Source organism: Nelumbo nucifera, chromosome 8 (genome assembly GCF_055504915.1).
Source record: "Nelumbo nucifera cultivar China Antique chromosome 8, China Antique-T2T, whole genome shotgun sequence".
In the NCBI taxonomy this organism is placed as follows: Eukaryota; Viridiplantae; Streptophyta; class Magnoliopsida; order Proteales; family Nelumbonaceae; genus Nelumbo; species Nelumbo nucifera.
Window position 1 is genome coordinate 4,786,788 of NC_142656.1, and position 18,031 is coordinate 4,804,818.

At 36.0% G+C, this 18,031-nt stretch overlaps 1 protein-coding gene across 1 annotated transcript; it reads left to right on the top strand.

Moving 5' to 3' along the window:
- Window positions 1–8,235: 8,235 nt before the first annotated feature.
- LOC148789576 (uncharacterized) lies at window positions 8,236–17,954 on the top strand. Its single transcript, XM_088892488.1, has 2 exons — window positions 8,236–8,847; window positions 11,595–17,954. The coding sequence occupies exons 1-2, from the start codon at window positions 8,409–8,411 to the stop codon at window positions 11,636–11,638; spliced, it is 483 nt and encodes a 160-aa protein (XP_088748614.1). The 5' UTR covers window positions 8,236–8,408; the 3' UTR covers window positions 11,639–17,954.
- Window positions 17,955–18,031: the final 77 nt, after the last annotated feature.

Here is an 18,031-nt window from a genome sequence, read left to right on the forward strand (position 1 = left end):
GATTAGTCTTTTTATAAATAAGTATTTGTTTATTTCTAATGAAAATCATGAACTGCGTATTAAAATTAAACATAAATAAAAATTAAAGGTGAAGGACAACATAAAAGGGACAAGGTTTTTAAAATCTAAGCGGACAATGAATCGGTGAGGTCCAGTTCCCAGGTCAAATGGTGTTACCGTTTGAACCGAATTGATGGTCCTTTTTGATAAAAATAAAAAATAAAAAATAAAAATAAAAATTGGCCAAAACCTGAACAGTTTGAATGGTTTGACCACCCATTTTGGGGTTTTTGTAAATGGTTTGCTGATCAGAACAATGGTTTTTTGTGAAATAACAGTTATAGGGTAAAACAGAACCAGTCAACTCACCGGTTCCCGGTTTTTCCAATCCAATCATCCAGTCTGGTCCGATTTTAAAAACCATGAAAGGGATATAATATGTCTTACATAAGAGATTTAGTACTTGTTAAATTTTAGAACACCCATGTTCTTCTATTCCAGAAAATGAGAATCTATCAATACATTTTATTTACAAGCTAAATTATACATATACATATATATGTGCTAGGCCCACAATCCACAAACCCTAAAATGGGTTTTTTGTTGCTTTACAAGTAAACCATTTTTCATGCAGTATTTCAGCCATGGTTTTTGAATCGCTGTTGACTTTGATGGTTGGACTGTTCGGCCTGAAAATCGTTCAGGCAACCGATTCCATTTTACCCCAAACTCTGCCCCTGACCAAAAGTTATTGAATTGGTCAATGACCCATTAACCTGAGCGGGCGAATCATTGACCCGTTCGACCCGTTCAGTAGTTTTGGACGTTTTTTATTTTTTATCAAAATAGGCTGTTTGGTCAAACCATTGACCTGGAAACTGGTGACCAGAATGATTCCGGTTCCAGTCCTGGGTGGTTATTCAAAACATTGATTTCAGTTCAGCTTGCAAACGAGCCATGAGTAGTTTTAGCACATGATTATTGACAATACAGCTTAGATTGCCTGGATCTTCCATGTTAAGCTCCATATGGCCAAACAATCTCCTAAAAGAAATACTTGGAAATGAAAGTTTCAAAGCAAACAGTAGTTGATTATCACAATCTCATCATAATAGATTCCTTTCGGCAAAGAGAAGAATATAATTCAATATCTTAAAAAAGCAATCGCTCATTCTTTACTCTCTTTTTTTTCCTCCTTTGCTTTTTCCCGGGAAAAATGCTAAGAGCACATGTATTTTCTTGTATGCCTGATAAATGTATAACCTGTGATATAAGTGTTTATTTTTTTATAAGAGAAAAACAGAAATCATAAAATTGTGGTTATCTAAAGCAATTTTGATGGGGAAATTATACACATACCGGACCTCGTCCGGGATGGTATTGGATGAACATTCAAGTCTAGTAAACAATTCTCAAAGAACTGGTTGTTAGACCCCCACTAACTACTAAGTGGGCGTTCATTCACTGTACCAAATTTTCAATATGATTCCCATAAATCTAGGCCCCACAAAAGTGATTTTGATTTCAATGATTTCCAAGAAAAGATGAAATCAGTTATGAACTCTTCAATGCTTACCAACTCTCAATTTATCATCTCAAGTGGGTCCAACGTAATTAAATGAGCAAAAGGTTGGTAAAAAGATAGTGACAGTATGGCCAATAAAGAGAGTGGAATCGATTTCTTGATTGGAAAATGCCAAAAAAATTTGTAGAAGGGTGGTTCTGATTTTGAAAGTGATGATTGAAAATGGGATCTGTTAGATGACCACTGCGGATGAAAGGGTTCAACTGATTTTTGGAGTGTAAAATCTTCAAGCAAGGCTTAATGAGTTCACTATTGGAATGGATAATGGGATGGAGAGGAAGAGGGGCTGTGATGTGTAAAGTAGGTTCCAACCTAACATCCTAAAAGGTGACCCTAGGCCCTCATTAGATCAAAGTCCAATCTCCCATTATTATGGTTTTAAAAGGGCTATAGGCAAAGGCTTTATCCAAAAAAAGGTGCAATTTTTTCATTGTCCATTGTCCATATGCAAAGAAAGAATGAATAACAAATTCATGTTTTTAACCCTTTTTTGTTAAATTATATGGACTTTTGTCTAATGAATTCATTTAGGCCCTGTTCGCTTTTCGGTAAGTTATTTATTCGTGTAAATATGCATTTATTTGGGTAAGTGTATTTACCCATATTTTTTTGTTTCTCATGTATATAAGGCAATGACCATTTTAGCCATAAAAAATTATTATTAAAAGGGGCATTTTTATTCCATTCAAGTGTTGGCAACTTTCCCCTACGTGGAAAAGTTATTTATCCATCTAGGAGATGGGTATCACTTACCCGAGTAAATGGTACCCAGAAAAAATAAACTTTCCCTGGTTCCCACATAAATTTGAAAAAAGAACATGAGATTTTTGGTTAATGGAAACCAAAATCCCATTGACCAACTTTCCCCCTCTTAAAATCCAGAAAAGAAAAAAAACCGCCCCCTTAATATTAACTGTAACCCCTCTATAATAGGAGCCAAAAATCAATAAAAAATCCTTTTCCTCGGCCTCATTCTTTATTATGTCATTTGCCTTCCATCAAATAGATGTCTTCAAGTGTTTTACATATTTGATGTTTACTTAATTACAACAACATACTATGGTGCTAGGCTATCAAACACAACAATTCAGTTTAGTGCATTTGAATTTCATCTTTTGTAATCATAAAGCTAAAGCAATTGTTCTCTGCACATGCCCTGCATATGCAGGGCCCATCTATTTCTAGTGGAATCAAAAGGAGATAAGTCAAACCAGTTCTTTACAGTCGGATCAAATTGGATTGTAGGTCCATTCAAACCTCAAAATTCAAATTGAAATGTCCCTTTAATCATCCCTCCATTATCTATTTATTTATTTTACATCTCCTCAATCAAAGGAGGAATCATGATGCATGTCTTTATAATGAACATGCTTTCTCCAAATTGTTGTCTCCCATTTGACTTATTTCAGGCTCTAGGGTATCACCTCAAGACACACTCATGGATTCACATGCACCACTGTTTTCCACTGAAGAATCTGCCTCTGATCAAAGAATCTGAATGTTCACCCTCATTTACATATCAGTTTTGGATGCTTAAAGACACCATTTGAATATATGTGCTATGGTTAAGGTTCAAAGTACCGTTATGTATCGGTCCATATTGGCTAATACTTATCGTATCAGGAGTATCCCGATATGCCCCTACAGAGGGTGTATCAGGGTTTTGACCAGTTTAGGGGGTGAAGGAACCTTAAACCAGCCCCTCTAAATCAGATTTGAGAAAAAAAATACCAATACTGCTCAATACACCCCTACCGACATATCGGATATAACCTTAGCTATGGTAATATTGACTAAAGATGATTATATTTATGAAGCAGTTACCGCCACTTCCCATTTTGTTGGGATCACTCCCTATCAAGTTCTTTTAAATAACTATAAACTCCAACATTCCTTTCTCTCTTGGGTGTTTTAGTAGGTTTTTAAATCGGAAACAAACTTTTCAAGTGAAATATTTCTGCTGTAAGTTCTGCACATTTTACATCAAAATCTGTGTTCTGAACCTTTCTAATTTTTTTTTTGGTGTATACATAGTTTTCACTGTAAATAGGTAAAAATATAAATCAACTATTTTATCTTGAAATACATGGAGAGCTTAAGGAAAAAAAAAAACAGATGAGGATATTTTAGTCCAATAAGGATGTTGAAAACATTTGTGAGGAAAGTGGTATGAACAAAAAGTTAGCTCTTTGCATTTAATGTAAATTTTTAATATATCTATATTAAGGAGGATATTTGCCTTGGGTTCTGTAGGTCATAAAATCTCCTTTGACTTCGTACAATGTTTAAATTTCCGAGTTTTGGATATTTGGACACATACATCAAAACTCAAAAGCGACCTGTCAGACACAAAACTAAGCTACCATACTTACCTATCATCACCATCCAAACCTTATCCCAACTATATATGGAGTCGGCAACCATACTGATCTGCATGTCAAGGTCATTTTTGTTATTTGCAAAATATTTCAAGGTAAGCTAAAGTGCTTCTATAATGAGATCAAAGGCTTAACGGAAGAGAGAAATGTGATTCATAAAACCTTGTGACAGGGTTATCTTTTAAGGGATCTAAAACTTGGGGAAAGTTTTAGACATTACCAGTAAAGTTTGAGTGGGGGTGGGTGGGTAGATAGTTTCTCTAATAGATAGATGTATGCATTTGCACAGAGAAATTATAGTTTTTTAGGCTAAAAACAAAATATTCTACATCTTTAAGTACCCCATATCTCTAAAAACTTGTATTGGTCTCATATTATACATTTATAACAAATTAATAAATTCCATGTTTTTCATGGCACTTTCTTTGAAGCAGGCACTAGTATTCAGGTATATGTAACTAACCATGGTTGCTGTGTTCATCCACCCAAGCTGATCTGTGGTACACCCAGACTAATGAGATAGCTGTTTTCCTTGTTAAGTCGGCATCAAGATCCATCCTGCTTGAGGTAGAATCATTGAATCTTTTAGTCTGGAGGTTGACAGTTAAATAGGAAATCTATAAACTTATGAGGAGTGAATACTATTTCAATATGAAAATGTTTAGACATGTAATTAAGTAATGGCTATCAATCCATTTAGCCGTGAAGGTGATCCAGCTAAGGAGGATACCCATGCTTTCAGTGGCATATATAAACTGGACGGCAGGTTCTAATGCTTTTCTTTCATATGAAGGCAGAGTTGTTGAGGTCTCCCATCCTCTGCAGGTCATTAATTCCTATATTTAAGGCATTCACACCATTAACACCACCATTCCTCCAAAATCTTTAAAGCTTTCATTGGCTCACCATGAGAACTTCAACTGTTGAAATTACTAAGCGATTTGATGTCTTATCAGTCTCAGCACTCAAAGTAGTGGGGTCATCATTTCAGACTCATATTTTACTGCAAATGCTTTTTGGAGCCGAGTCTGAACTGAAAGATTCTTATTATTCCCACTTGCTAAGGAGTTCCATGATTGGAATACAGAAAATAGCGTTGCTGCTGCCTTAACCAGAATGCCATTAGAGCTTGGAAGCTTGTCTGATGCACTTCAAATCTTCCAATGGAAAATTCTGACTCCTTACTAGAATCACTTGATGCTGCTATTCCAATTGACAGAAAGCCTATTCCTTTTGGTGTCACTGCAAGTGGTTTCATTTCCCTCCTATGCATCTTGTTCAAGCTTTGTTGCTTCTGTGAACATGGTTCTCCTGGTTCTGTATTTGATATTTCCACACCATCATCCTCTCTCTCGAATGTGAACCACCTTCTTGCTGCTTAATGGAATCATTTCTCTGTTTTTCCAAATGATAGAAAGCCTATTCAATGTATGTGGTTTTGGATTCGTATCCACTATGTTTTTGCATTGTTTTTTGTTGAGAGGAAGTTCAGTTGGAGGAGGAAGACAGCTGTGAAGTTGCTTAAGGATAACAACTATCTATACAAAACTGGTAATGAATTTATTCAGTACAGCAGGCACCTCATCTGAAAACATTCATTTATCTCCATTGATGCAAGAACCTTTGGACATCTAAGGATCTGTTTGATTTGCACTCGGAATGGTCTATTCCCATAGTCAGTTTGGTTCGACAGAATTGGAATGATATTTCATTCCCAAGGGAGGGGCAGGGCTCAAATGGAATTCCGAGTCCATCTAACCAAACAGTTGGAATCAGAATAGCCCATTCCAATTCCAATTCCGGACCCCTATTCATGCGATGAGAAGCAAATAGGGCCTAATTGCCATAGCGATACTTGAAGAGATCATGATAAGAAGGACAGAAATCCCCTTTCAAGAACGAGTGGGTGCAGAATAACAGCATTACTGCAATAATCAAATGTAATAGAAATACAGAGAATAAAATTGGTACCAGTACCCCCTCCAATAAGAGTAATAATCAAGAAGAGGGCTATAGGTTCAAAGAATGCAAATGACAATGAGGGTGCTGTTCTTATGAGATTTGATAATCAAAATTTCTGAGAGTCAACCTTCTTGAAAATGTTTTATAAGTAGGGTTAATTATCAATTATCATAGGCACCGTACAGATGGATGATGAGAATGTTGTATCGGTCTTCTTTAGGACTGAGCTTGAATGTAACATGTTTTTTACCTCCATCAAATCAAGACAACTTCGTTTACAATCACCTATTTGGGTTTGCCATATGCAGAATTCTTCTTTTCCCCTGCACTCCAACACAAAATTTATACTATATAAAAGTGTAGATTTAGATTGGAAGTTTTTTTAGACTAAAATTATCATCTTATTTCTTTGTTTGATAAAGGGTATAAAAATCATTTTATTACAGCTTTAATGACTATTAAAATGGCCATATTTGTGTATTTAGTCCATCGATAATTTTAAGGATTGAAATTGTAACATAAATTATTACTTTCCACCTCATTTAATGTATTAACTCTCATTTTCTTTATTAAATCCTGTATTTAAGTTATTTTCCACTAATAAATGATAATAATTAGATTTATGTCAATATTTTTATTAATATAAACCCATATATTTAAAAAATGACTCAAAAATAAAATAATTCTTTATCCAAGTGGTGGCTTAACCATCCAAATGAAATCGATCAACCTATGAAGTCATAGTTAGCTAATAAAAATTTTAAATTAGAAATAAATTAAAAAATTACAAAAATATAGAAAAATTATACACATTTATGATATTTTTATTAATCAAATTAAAAAAAGTATAATAAACAATAATTATTTTTATTGATAATGAAAATAAATTACATAATTTAGAACTAACAAAAAATGAAATTATTTTATTATTTGGTAGATATCAATAGTTCAACTGTATTAACATTTAATGTCATAGATAAATGATAAAAATTAATAAAATATACAAATTAAAACATAAAAAATACATATTTTTTTCCAAAAAACATTAAGGCATGTGTATAATATCATATAACTATCATATTAAATAAAAATTAACTATGGAATATTAGAATTATTTTTATACATAGAAATACAAAAAAAGTATAAAAATTTGAATACATCTATAATTTTATATTTACACTATTATTAAAAATATGGATAAGATTGTGGATCTTTCTTTTGACTAAAATATTCAATTATGAATTTAGTCCATATTTAATTGCAAGGTTTAAATTGTAAACTAATTACTACTTTTCATCCCATTTAATTTCTTCAATTTAAATCTTATTTTTTGATAAATGAACAAAAAAAAACACCAAAAAGATAAAACATTACAAAAAGAAGAATCTAGTCAAGCAAGTAGACTTGTCAATGATACTTGAAACTTCACAACTCGATACAATTATTACATATTTGGAAGAGGTGTCTATGTAATCGGATTTGAATTTTATAATTTGCATCCAATTAATAATAAAAAACAAAAAAAATGTGGATTTTTTTGATACATTATTATTGTCATTACCATCATCTATCATTGCCTTTACATGCTTATTATCTTAAAAAATGAATAAATCATTGATCATAAACTTCTAAAACATTAAGTATTTCCCCATCTTCAATTTATCTTATGGGAAAACGGTGCCATGTAGGCATCACATCAGAAAAAGTGATGCTTTTAGAAAATGACATTTTATTTAGCATCGCTTTCCCATCAAAAATGTTGCACCGTGCCTTGATAATTGGGAAAATATGGTCTGAAGCAATGTCAAATTCAATGTTTTCTCATAAAACAACCTATAACGCAGCACCACTTCCAATCAAAAAATAAGCACTGTTTTTACAAAAAAAAAAAAAATGGTGCTTATAAACCAAACATGCCAGCACCGTTTTTATGAGAAAGCCAAACACCTACTACTATATAATTCTGCCGCATTTCATGCTCAGGGGTTTGAAACCCTAACTTCCGACAAACCTCACCAGTCGCCACTATATTCATTATTCGGAGAAAGAGCTATAAACATTCAAAAGGACCACAACCCACGCTCTATGCACCAATGCCCGCCTATGAATTGACATCAATTCCAAACTGACACCTACCCCGATAGTACTTTGAACCTAAAAATTCTGACCTTGGGCTGATCTGTCATTCTCCCTTCATTCTTTCACGCAGTGGAGTTAACCAGAATTAAACATTGAACTGCCAAACATCACTTCAAATACATTCCCGCCAAATTAATGGTATTCTAGTCATTTTGAACCCACATTCAAATATATTTCCGCCGCTTTCTAACTTCATCCATGTTTCTCGACCAAAAAACGAAAGTACTCCATCCATGTCTCAATTTCTGATAAAAGTTTGGAGATTGGGTGGTCTTAGCCTCTTACACTTACAGGAAGGTCAATGAGGATCGAAGGGGAGGAGGGTTCCAAACTTCTAGTTAGAAATGATCTCAACTCTCAAGGAAGAGTTTGGAAGAGGTTTTATGTTTTCTTCCGACGTTAGAACTGTTGCTCATCGCCATAATTCATTTCAATTTGCCAGCACTGCTGAAAAGGATGTCAGCCAAAATTCTAAATCTAGGGTTTCGTACGGAATTTGTGGGAAGAATCCCATTTGCGTGTTCAGCCATAGTAGACGGAAAGTTGGGCCTTTTAGGAGGTTCGACAAAGGGAACACGAGAGTTGGTGGTTTTTGCGTTTCTGCAAAGAAACCCATTGTATTCACTTTTAAGAGAAGTGGGTTTGCAGGACATTCAAAGAAGGAAAGACAGAAAAGAGAAGAGCCGAAGAGGGTTTCAATATCGGTCGAGCGGGAAATTGAATTCCAGAGAAAATTTCGGCTCCAGCATCTTGATGTTGCAGATATAGATCGACCAGTTAAAGGTTTGCTTTCTGGATTATTTTCCCATTTCTTTAATCAACCCGTCACTTGATTTTCCACTATCATATGCGCTATCTATGGCGGCTATTAAAGCTGACTTAGATTAGAAAAAAAGGTGAATGACCTTGTTGCTTTGTTAAAAGTAACCAGTTAAACTCCAGCCATTCTCAAATTCGGCCAATTTGGCCATGCTCGCTCAAGTGTGATCATTTCCCATGGCATAGTTAGTTACTCCCTCGACTTAAAAACGGTGAAGCTCAGTCAGGACCTTTCTATTAGAGGAAATTAAACGATTCTTATTTGATCAGTAATTTACATAAAATGCAGAATAGGTCCAAGCCAGAAAGTTAATAGAACTTCCGACCGAGTGGTAGATTCACATTTGGTGTATTTCTTAAACATCGGTTTCAGTATTGTTCTGATGGAGAGGATTCATTACTTTAATGGTAAAATCTCAAGCTGGCAAACCTGAGAACGCAGGTTTGAGTCTGAGAGCAGCCACTTTGTGCAAAAATATGCCAAGGGTTAAGATCGTATATCCAATCTAACTCTGCCAAGACCTTTTTAGTATTGTTCTGACAGAGCCAACAAGCTATTAGCTGCTAAAATGTACTAGTTAGAAATTTAAATATCAAAGAGACATGCACACATACATAATGCATGCACATATATACAAGTACATGCATGTTACACTGTAGGACTGAATTAGCAGTTTTAGTGCGTCAGTCTATATGCAACAATGCAACCCTAAATGTTCTGTGTAACAGAGAATTTGTTTTCTGGTAATGGGCTATTATGAGTTTGAATGTTACCCAAAGCAAAAGATCTGTGATATCAAGGTTTAGGACTGGTTTACCAAATAACAATGACTAGGACCCGTTGCTTTTTCCTTAAGGGAAGAAAAGAAGAGTCAGGATGAGGTGATCCTTAAGAGAGAGAGAGAGAGAGAGAAAGGTTGAGGAGGAATAACACTATGGAGAAAGAAGAAGAAAGATCAGGAGAATGCTAATGAAGACTGGATTGGTGAAAGTGAAGATGAGCAATGCTAGTTGAAAAAGGAAAATTAACAACCCTCTACATAGGTGGTGACTAGTAAAGGTTGGGTAACAAGAAAAAAAATCCTTTGTTAAGGAAGAATAAAATATCAAAATAATGATACCCTGGATTACTTCATTGTTGATGATGAACTGGAAGAAGAAGGTTCAAATGATGATGATTGTGAGGAATAGAGAATTAGAGATAGTAGTGAAGCTAATACATATGATAGGGTAAATACTCACCTACAATATTTTGTAGGCCACAAATCTTTATAAATAGCTTTAGGATTTTGGTGATTGGTGATGAAGAAGGAGATAGAGTTTTGAAATTAATGCATAAGATGCAGAGAGTAAACATTTTCATCATGAACTAAACCTTGTATGATAGTATGGGTCGAACAATCTTGTAATATATGTCATTTTCATCTTAACTCATCTCTTCCATAGGGTGGTATTGTTCCCATATTTTCAATGCACCCTTTTCTGGCTAAAATAATCAGAGCTATTTGTTTTGATCTTTATTATGTTGAATGTGGATGTGGGTATTCCATATAGATGTGATTTTGGAAATTTTATCTGATATGCTTTCACTAAAAGGGTCTTAGTCAGTTCCTAACACAGTTTTTGATACTCAAAAAAGCACATGAAAGCAATATAGTATGGACAAGTTTTCCATCAAGGTTCTACAAAAGCTCCTGCGACCTGCAATGTGCTGGTATAGGTATCTGACATGTGACCATGTCTTTTACTTGCATCAAAATTGCCTCACGGGCCTTTCTGCAAAACAATGCTTATTTAGATTTTAGATTGAAAAATAGTCTTCATGTCCATTTCCTTTTAGAAATTCCAGACCATCTACTAGAAGTTAAGACAACCATATTTATGAGAGGTATTGCCTAGACAACTCAATAGTCAAAACTAATGGGTCTAGCCATGGCGACATTAGGCACTTAGATTGACACTTATTACAACATGCTGATGCGGCTCCAAGGAGAACTTTTTATAGTAAAACTATTGTTGGTTCATACCAATCTCAGACAATGCATCATTATCTAATAAGGTGCCAACAGTTATACTTTATAGTTCTATTTCTATTATATTTTTAGGTGTATTAATATTTATTTTTGCCCTTGTCCTAGTGCCATGGCTTCTAGAGGTTTACTTGTCAAACACCTATGGACGCCTCAAAGTTTCAAAACCTTACCCAAATGAGAACCAGAAGATTCTGGGCCAATATTGATATGACATGTCAGTTGTCAGCCTGATATGTGAGACCAACATGTATGGAGTTGATGTGCTTTGGTTTATATATAGAACTGTAGCAATTTGCATTCCCTGATACTTGGCATCTTTGCCACATAACAAGGTAATTGTTTATGAGTAGAAAATAGAAACCAATTCTCCACAGGCATCAGGTATTGTCTGTTGATAGAGATGGTATCTGAAATGTGATCAAGGCTCAAAATCACAATGTATCGGTGTGTATTTTATGATACATACCAGTTTTTAAATCCATTGGTACAACAAATATGGAGTTTTTTTTTTTCTTTTTTTGGGGGGGGGATTCTATGTTTAATGATTAGAATCCTTCCCTATTTACCTAATCCCGGAATCTTGTACCGAAAAAGTTAATAAAAAAGAGCATTGTACAGTTTAAATGCATTTTTGCATCTTGCACTTATTGATACTTTGAACCTTGCATGTGATTGCAGATTGTATTGCATCACTTTATGCTCTAATGGTCCCCTTCCCTTGAAATGTGAAGGATATTCCTCTTGTCTGAATGTGCCAGACATTACATGGCCCCATTTCAAAGTGGTGTCTCACACATAAACAAATTAAATTTGAGGATACCACTACTACTAAAACCTTTAATGAGTTGGATTGTAATAACCCCTCTATTATTCTCTCTAAGATACTCAAAACAAGTTTTAGCTTATGATGTCAAAATTTATGTTTTCTTTTTTCTAAATCCAGCCTAAGGACATTCTTTTCATTTTTGTATTACAAAATTATACAAACTATAAGTTAGAGTGGGCACTTTATGCTAAAAGTGCTATAAGTTAGGCCCACGTCCTGTCCATCCACCCAAGACCCTGGATTGTGACACTAACATTGAATAATGGCCTTTATAATTATATTGGTCTCAGCAATACATGCAACATAAACATTGTTGAGATCTATGTGTCTCAGACTAACTATATGGGTCAATATCCTAAAAAAAGGGACTTCCTATATGGGTCAAACACTGACACAGACCCTCATATCCAAATTATATCTTTCATTTACAGCTACAAAGCCAAATTCACTTACACATGCTGCTAGAGTGCTATAGTCTTTCTAGAGATGATCCTGTTAGCGATGAAACAAGCACATGATTGTAAAATTATATTATGTTAAATTACGGTCAACTTACAAATTGTTGATGAATCTTTTCTATGTGCATTTCAAATTCCAAGGGCTCACTGTTCAAGCTGACCTCTTAAATTCTTAGTACATTTTGCATAGTTTAGTTGTACTTGGCTTCTGAGCTTTAGTTTTAATGGTTATCTTACAATTCTCGATTCCTCTATTGATTTACTTAGGAAGCTTTTTAGCTTAGGAAGTATTTAAGAGAATTAAAAAGAGAGTGTTGAGTGGTCCTAAATCATTTAAAAATAAAAACTTAGACCTTTACTCCACGCACATTTCCACATGCCTATTATTTGATATAGTTGTATAAATTATTCCATTTTCATATCCAATTGATGTGAATAATGTTTGATAAACAATTCCTTGCTTGGGTGATGTTGATTTAAACCTTGGAAGCCATTGATTTGGTGCTGCTATCAACTGTAAGACATCCATAGAGGTACATAATTGGTACTAACCTGCAACTGCAAGATAACCAGTGTACATAGTTTTGAGTTGGTCATATCTTTCCCTTTTTAATCTGGAGAACCTTTTGGTCTTTTGGGTGGGCTATCCTGAAACCTAGGCTTTAGTTATTAATACCTGTTTAGAGACCAATCACTTTTAGAAACACTCAATGACTAGCCCACTTTGGGTGGCATACTAGCATCTAATACATCCCTTCCTTTGAACCAAAAGAAAGAAAGAAGAAGAAGAGTGATTTCCTCACTCTAGCTAGACAATCAGCAAAAAGGATAGCTAAACTTTGAACTCATTTGAATGGGGTATTCACTTGCAGTAATGATCGTAAAAACATTAGATGCATTAAATTGATCTAGAACAATCGGTGACATGTTCTAGTAACTTGAAGACTTGTTCTATGATCTCATTGCTCTGTTTCTTAAGTTCCACCCAAGCAATTCAGCAAAAATCTGCCTACTTGATTTTCAGTGTATCATCAACTGAACATCCTTTCAAGTCCACATAACATGTATAGGTTTACAATTATGCAACCAAGTGTGAAATGCAATACTAGCTGAAAGAAGCAACCTAAAGATGGTTTATAAAACCAAATAGAAAAATGACATCCAGGCCAAGATTCCATTCTTGTGCATTTCTGTTCCGATGGCCCCTTTTCTCAAAAAAACTTAAAAAAAACAAATAGCTAGTAAATAATTTAGGATTCAAGAGTTGATTGAACATAGCAAACAAATTTATGGTTATAGTCAAGGAGATGTAAACACATCGAAATTGAGTGAGTTGAAATATTTGAACAGTAAAAGTGGTGACTCCACTTTCATATTGTTTGTAAAAGTTCTACTCCATTACAGTATCTTGAGGATGTTCAATTAGAGTTAAGATGATCCCACCAGAGATAATTGATTCAATGCTAGTTGAATGCTGTAGAGAGTGCGAGCTGATAAGCAACTCCCATTCAAGCGTGAGGTGGAAAAAGGTGATCAATGACTATCATTTTCTCGTGAAGCTAAAAGTGTTGGATATAGAATAAGACATGATAAGGGGGGAAGTGGAGAGAGAGAGAGGGAGAGAGAGAGAGAGAGAGATTTGGAATTCCTTTGAGAAGTAGAAAAAGGGAGAGGGCTAATAGTGGGGAAGGCAGAGAACGGAGCCTGAGACAGACTGTTGAGATGAGGCTTTGGGGAAAGAATCAGCCCAACTTTTTGACAAGGACGGAAAAGGAAAAGTATAAGCATAAGCTTTTTGACAGTTCTGAAGAATCTGATCGGATCCCTATTCCCTACTCTAGTCTATCCATACAGGGTTGCCTTGCCTGGGAAGGAGATGAAGTGGGCTGGGCCGGGCTGAGAAATTGAGATTCATCTGATCCAATGTAATGCCACTACTTGATGCACGGTGGTCATTGTATTTGTATGCCATAGTTGCCATGGATTTTGGCATGTTCTCCCCCCCCCCATGGATGTATGTGCATGAGCATGAATGTTATCATCCCCCATCATCACAGGTTTCTTTTGGAAAGGAAGAGCACAGACAGACATGTTAATGTTGGGAGGCGACAAAAACTGAGATGATGACGTTTATCCTGACCTGTCCAGTCAGATCATGACATCAACACGTGTGTCACAACTTGGTTTGGGGTCAACCAACCAACCAACCCACAAATAATAATTAAAAAAAAAAGCATTAGAAGAAAGAGAGAGAGAGAGAGAGAGAGAGAGACAGAAAGGCGCCGACAGGTAAACAAATAAAAAAAACCAGCCCACGTCTCTCATCAGCTTGCTAGCTTCGCTTATTTTGCTGAATGCCGAGGGATGAGTGATGAGTGATGAGTGATGAGTGATGAATGGAATACTACTGTTGATGAATTATATTTTATATGACATTTAAATCTATACTTCCCCACACACCGACAGCTGCACTCCCCCCACTTCTCCTCAGTCCTCTCTTGCTGCTGGTAGTGGTAAGCTGATAGCCTTTCCTTCCAATAGATATATATATATATATATACTTGCAATAGTGTGTGTAGACTGTAGAGGACGATGATGATGATGTCCTCCTCCGTCCTATCAATGCAACCAAAGCTCTTGTCTGTCGTTCAAAAGTGCAGCAACCATTTTGGCCTCTTGTTATGAAAGAGCCTTCTTCTTTTGTACGTAATCGTGCGATTCTTTCTCCATACTCCACATTATCTTTATCTCTCTTTCTCTCTCTCTCTCATCTAGTTCTGGTTGTTTGTTTTGTTGGGGTTTTTTTTTTTTTTTTTTTTGTAATTTCCTTTTTCCCAGCTGCTCCACTTCTCTACTACTGCTACTGTGAGCTCACATTAAAACCGTCTCCCCCGTACCTCCTTCAGTCTCGGCTTCACGGCTTTGGCCATTTCCTCGGTTCATCAGTTGCCGGCCTAAACAGTAAACACCAGACTTTGATCATGTTCATGGTGGTCGTTTTCTTGACATTGTTTCTTCAAGACAACGGGCCCCATCTAATTAATGCATTTTCCCCACTTTTACCATCTGATAACAGGGTGACCTTTTTCTTTTGGTGGGCATTTAGCAGCATTCATGCATTTTACTGTCATCTCACTATCAACTTACGTTCCCAATCCCAACCATTTATCATTTATATATATTTTATGTTGCTTTAAATCTATTGACTCTATGTAATCTAGAAATTAAAATGTTCGGACGACCACCATTTGCAAACATTAATATAATATTATATTATTGAAATACTTCGATTTTTTTTTTACCTAGTTGTGATTTCAAAGCAAGTATCGAGTGAAGATAACAGTCTTTGATCGAATCAATTAGGTGTCTGCAAAAAGTACTGTGATTTTTCACTTATTGGATAGGGGCCGCTGTTGCAAGAAGGTTTAAACTTAAAGTATCGATACACCCGATACATATTAATATCAATAAACAAAAGCAAAGTAAAATAGATGGAACATGCTTGATTGTGTTTTCTTTTTTCTAAACAAAAACAACTTAGACATTGAGAAACGCTCCCTCATTGTTTGTCACCGAAAAACATAACTAGATTAGCTGTGTGAATTGTGATGGACATGTGAAAGAGTATGATTTGAATTCTGCAGTGGTGATTTTGGCACAACTGGTAATTGGTAAATGGGACACTCTTTAAGCTCACCTCAGTAAAGGGGATGATTTTCTCTTTTTGACCTTTTTTTTTATGTTAATCTACAATTCCCTGCTCTTATAAGAAAAGGAAAGTAAAGGAATATGCCCAAGAAACTACCCATTTTTTGCAATTTTTGTTTTAATTTCATTATTATTTTCATCAGATGAATTCTAAATCAAAAGTTGCAACTTTCATAAAACATAAGCATTGAAACTCTTTTCTCATGAATTGTATTCAGCTACTATGTAATTGACGCTAGTTCCTTTCGGACTGTTCTTAGTCATTACCTTAGCTACTATGTCATTACCTCATTACCTTATTGAAGCTAACAAGGATTAAATCGTGAAAACATATCACAAACTTGAATAACCTCGCGAGCTCGCTGAAAAAGAAAGAGGGAATGTAACAAAAAAAAAGGGGGTAGAGTAATTATAGTTTATCTAAGAGTTGGAATATTGTGTAATTGAAGGAAGGCGTGGATGTACAGTTCAATTCCGTCATTGATGTACATGTTAAATAGTATTTGGTCACTGGACGACATGGTAAACCAGACAGAATTGTTCAGTGGTGGGGTGAAGTGTGATTTGAGAAGCCACCCGGGCCCGGGCCCGGACCCAGAATGGGTTCCCCTCACTATTTTTCATTTAACAGGACACTACAAAAAGTGTCTTCTACAGTCAAAACTGGAAAAGGGATTCATGAATCAGGTGGGCATAGAGTATGATGACTCTCTCTCCCTCTCTCTGCCTGCTTACTTGCTTACACAAACCATCTGTTCTGTGGCACCTTCCACTACATCAATGTCAATAGTATCTTTCCCCATCGTTTCCCCCTCTTTTTCTAAGAATTTTGGGTCTTTGGTTTCCATCTGCCAAGCGGAAAAAAAAATAAAAAATAAGAATCACAAACTATTAATAAAGCAACCTGTCGTTTAGTGCCCACAGTTTTTGGATGGATGATGACGACGACCAAGGGAGATGCTATGGTGTATCTACGTGTCTGTCTTCATCTGATCAGAGGTCAAAAATCAACCAAACGTCGTATAAATTAAAGCCCCAATATTGATTCTACTTCTTCTAAATAAGCAGCTTTCCTTCCTTTTTCAAATAGAAAAATAACAAGGAAAAAAAAAAGGGCCGGCCCCATGCCATCAAGTTGTTGGTCAAAAACGTCTGGAGTCTGGACAGGACACGCGTACGACTGTGATATGGGATATACCGTAAGCATCATTATTACGTACCATCGTGCACCAATTTGTTTTGGTAAGATGTCTTTTAGCTAATAGCTGCATCTACATGGCAGACAAAAAGAAAAAAAAATATATCTCCACCATGGACGGTGGTGGCTTTCAAATTTAGGATGGTTGTGTGGAGGGTGGGCCACACCCTCCCACAACCGAGCGATTGGATTTGGCGTAGCGCGTAAGATTACCCTACGCCCTATAGTACAGGCTATTACCCCCTCCCCCTACATCAACTCAAACTCTATTCAACCGCGTCGACCGAAATGATAACGTAACTGGCATGGAATCGAATCACTCCGAACACGTGTCGCAAATCCATTGGCCTTACAAGTGCAATTACCTCAAAGTTGGTGCTTCACTGTCTCCAGTCTGACTGAACCGCCCCACTCCCTCCCTCTCAATTTCCAAGCCGGGAGGAGGAGAGTAAAAATTATTTATTTTTTAATAAATAGAAGAGAGAGAGAGAGAGAGAGAAGCAAAGAAAGCGAAGGGGATGCTTCCACGTGTCGAAAGGAGACGTCAGGATGACGAAGAGTGCGGATTTTCATCCGATAAAAGAAAGAAAAAGGAGAGTGATGTTCAGTTCAGCACTTGGTGCAGCCGTTGGTCCAAACTCAGGCCCAGCTGAGTGCTGACGCTTCCTTCCCTCTCCTTTTCACCAGTATGCCTTGCATCATCATTTCTCATGCGACGTGGTGCTGACGTCTTTCGCTCTCTCCTCTCTCCTTTCTCAACCCTCCATGTGACCAACTTCCACTCCTGGAATTACAATACAACGTCATCCTCGAATATTAAATGACTCGTCCAGCCTTATTTGCCGTTGATTCATTTGATGACGTAAATAATTACTGATCAAAATATAGGGTAAGTGGGGTCTACATTGAGATTTGCTTTTGGCTA

Bases quoted from the DNA above. Each gene is read 5' to 3' on its own strand.
- LOC148789576 (XM_088892488.1), top strand. From the start codon at position 8,409: ATGATCTCAACTCTCAAGGAAGAGTTTGGAAGAGGTTTTATGTTTTCT. The intron at 8,848-11,594 runs GTTTGCTTTCTG...ATGTGATTGCAG, and splicing joins TATAGATCGACCAGTTAAAG to ATTGTATTGCATCACTTTAT.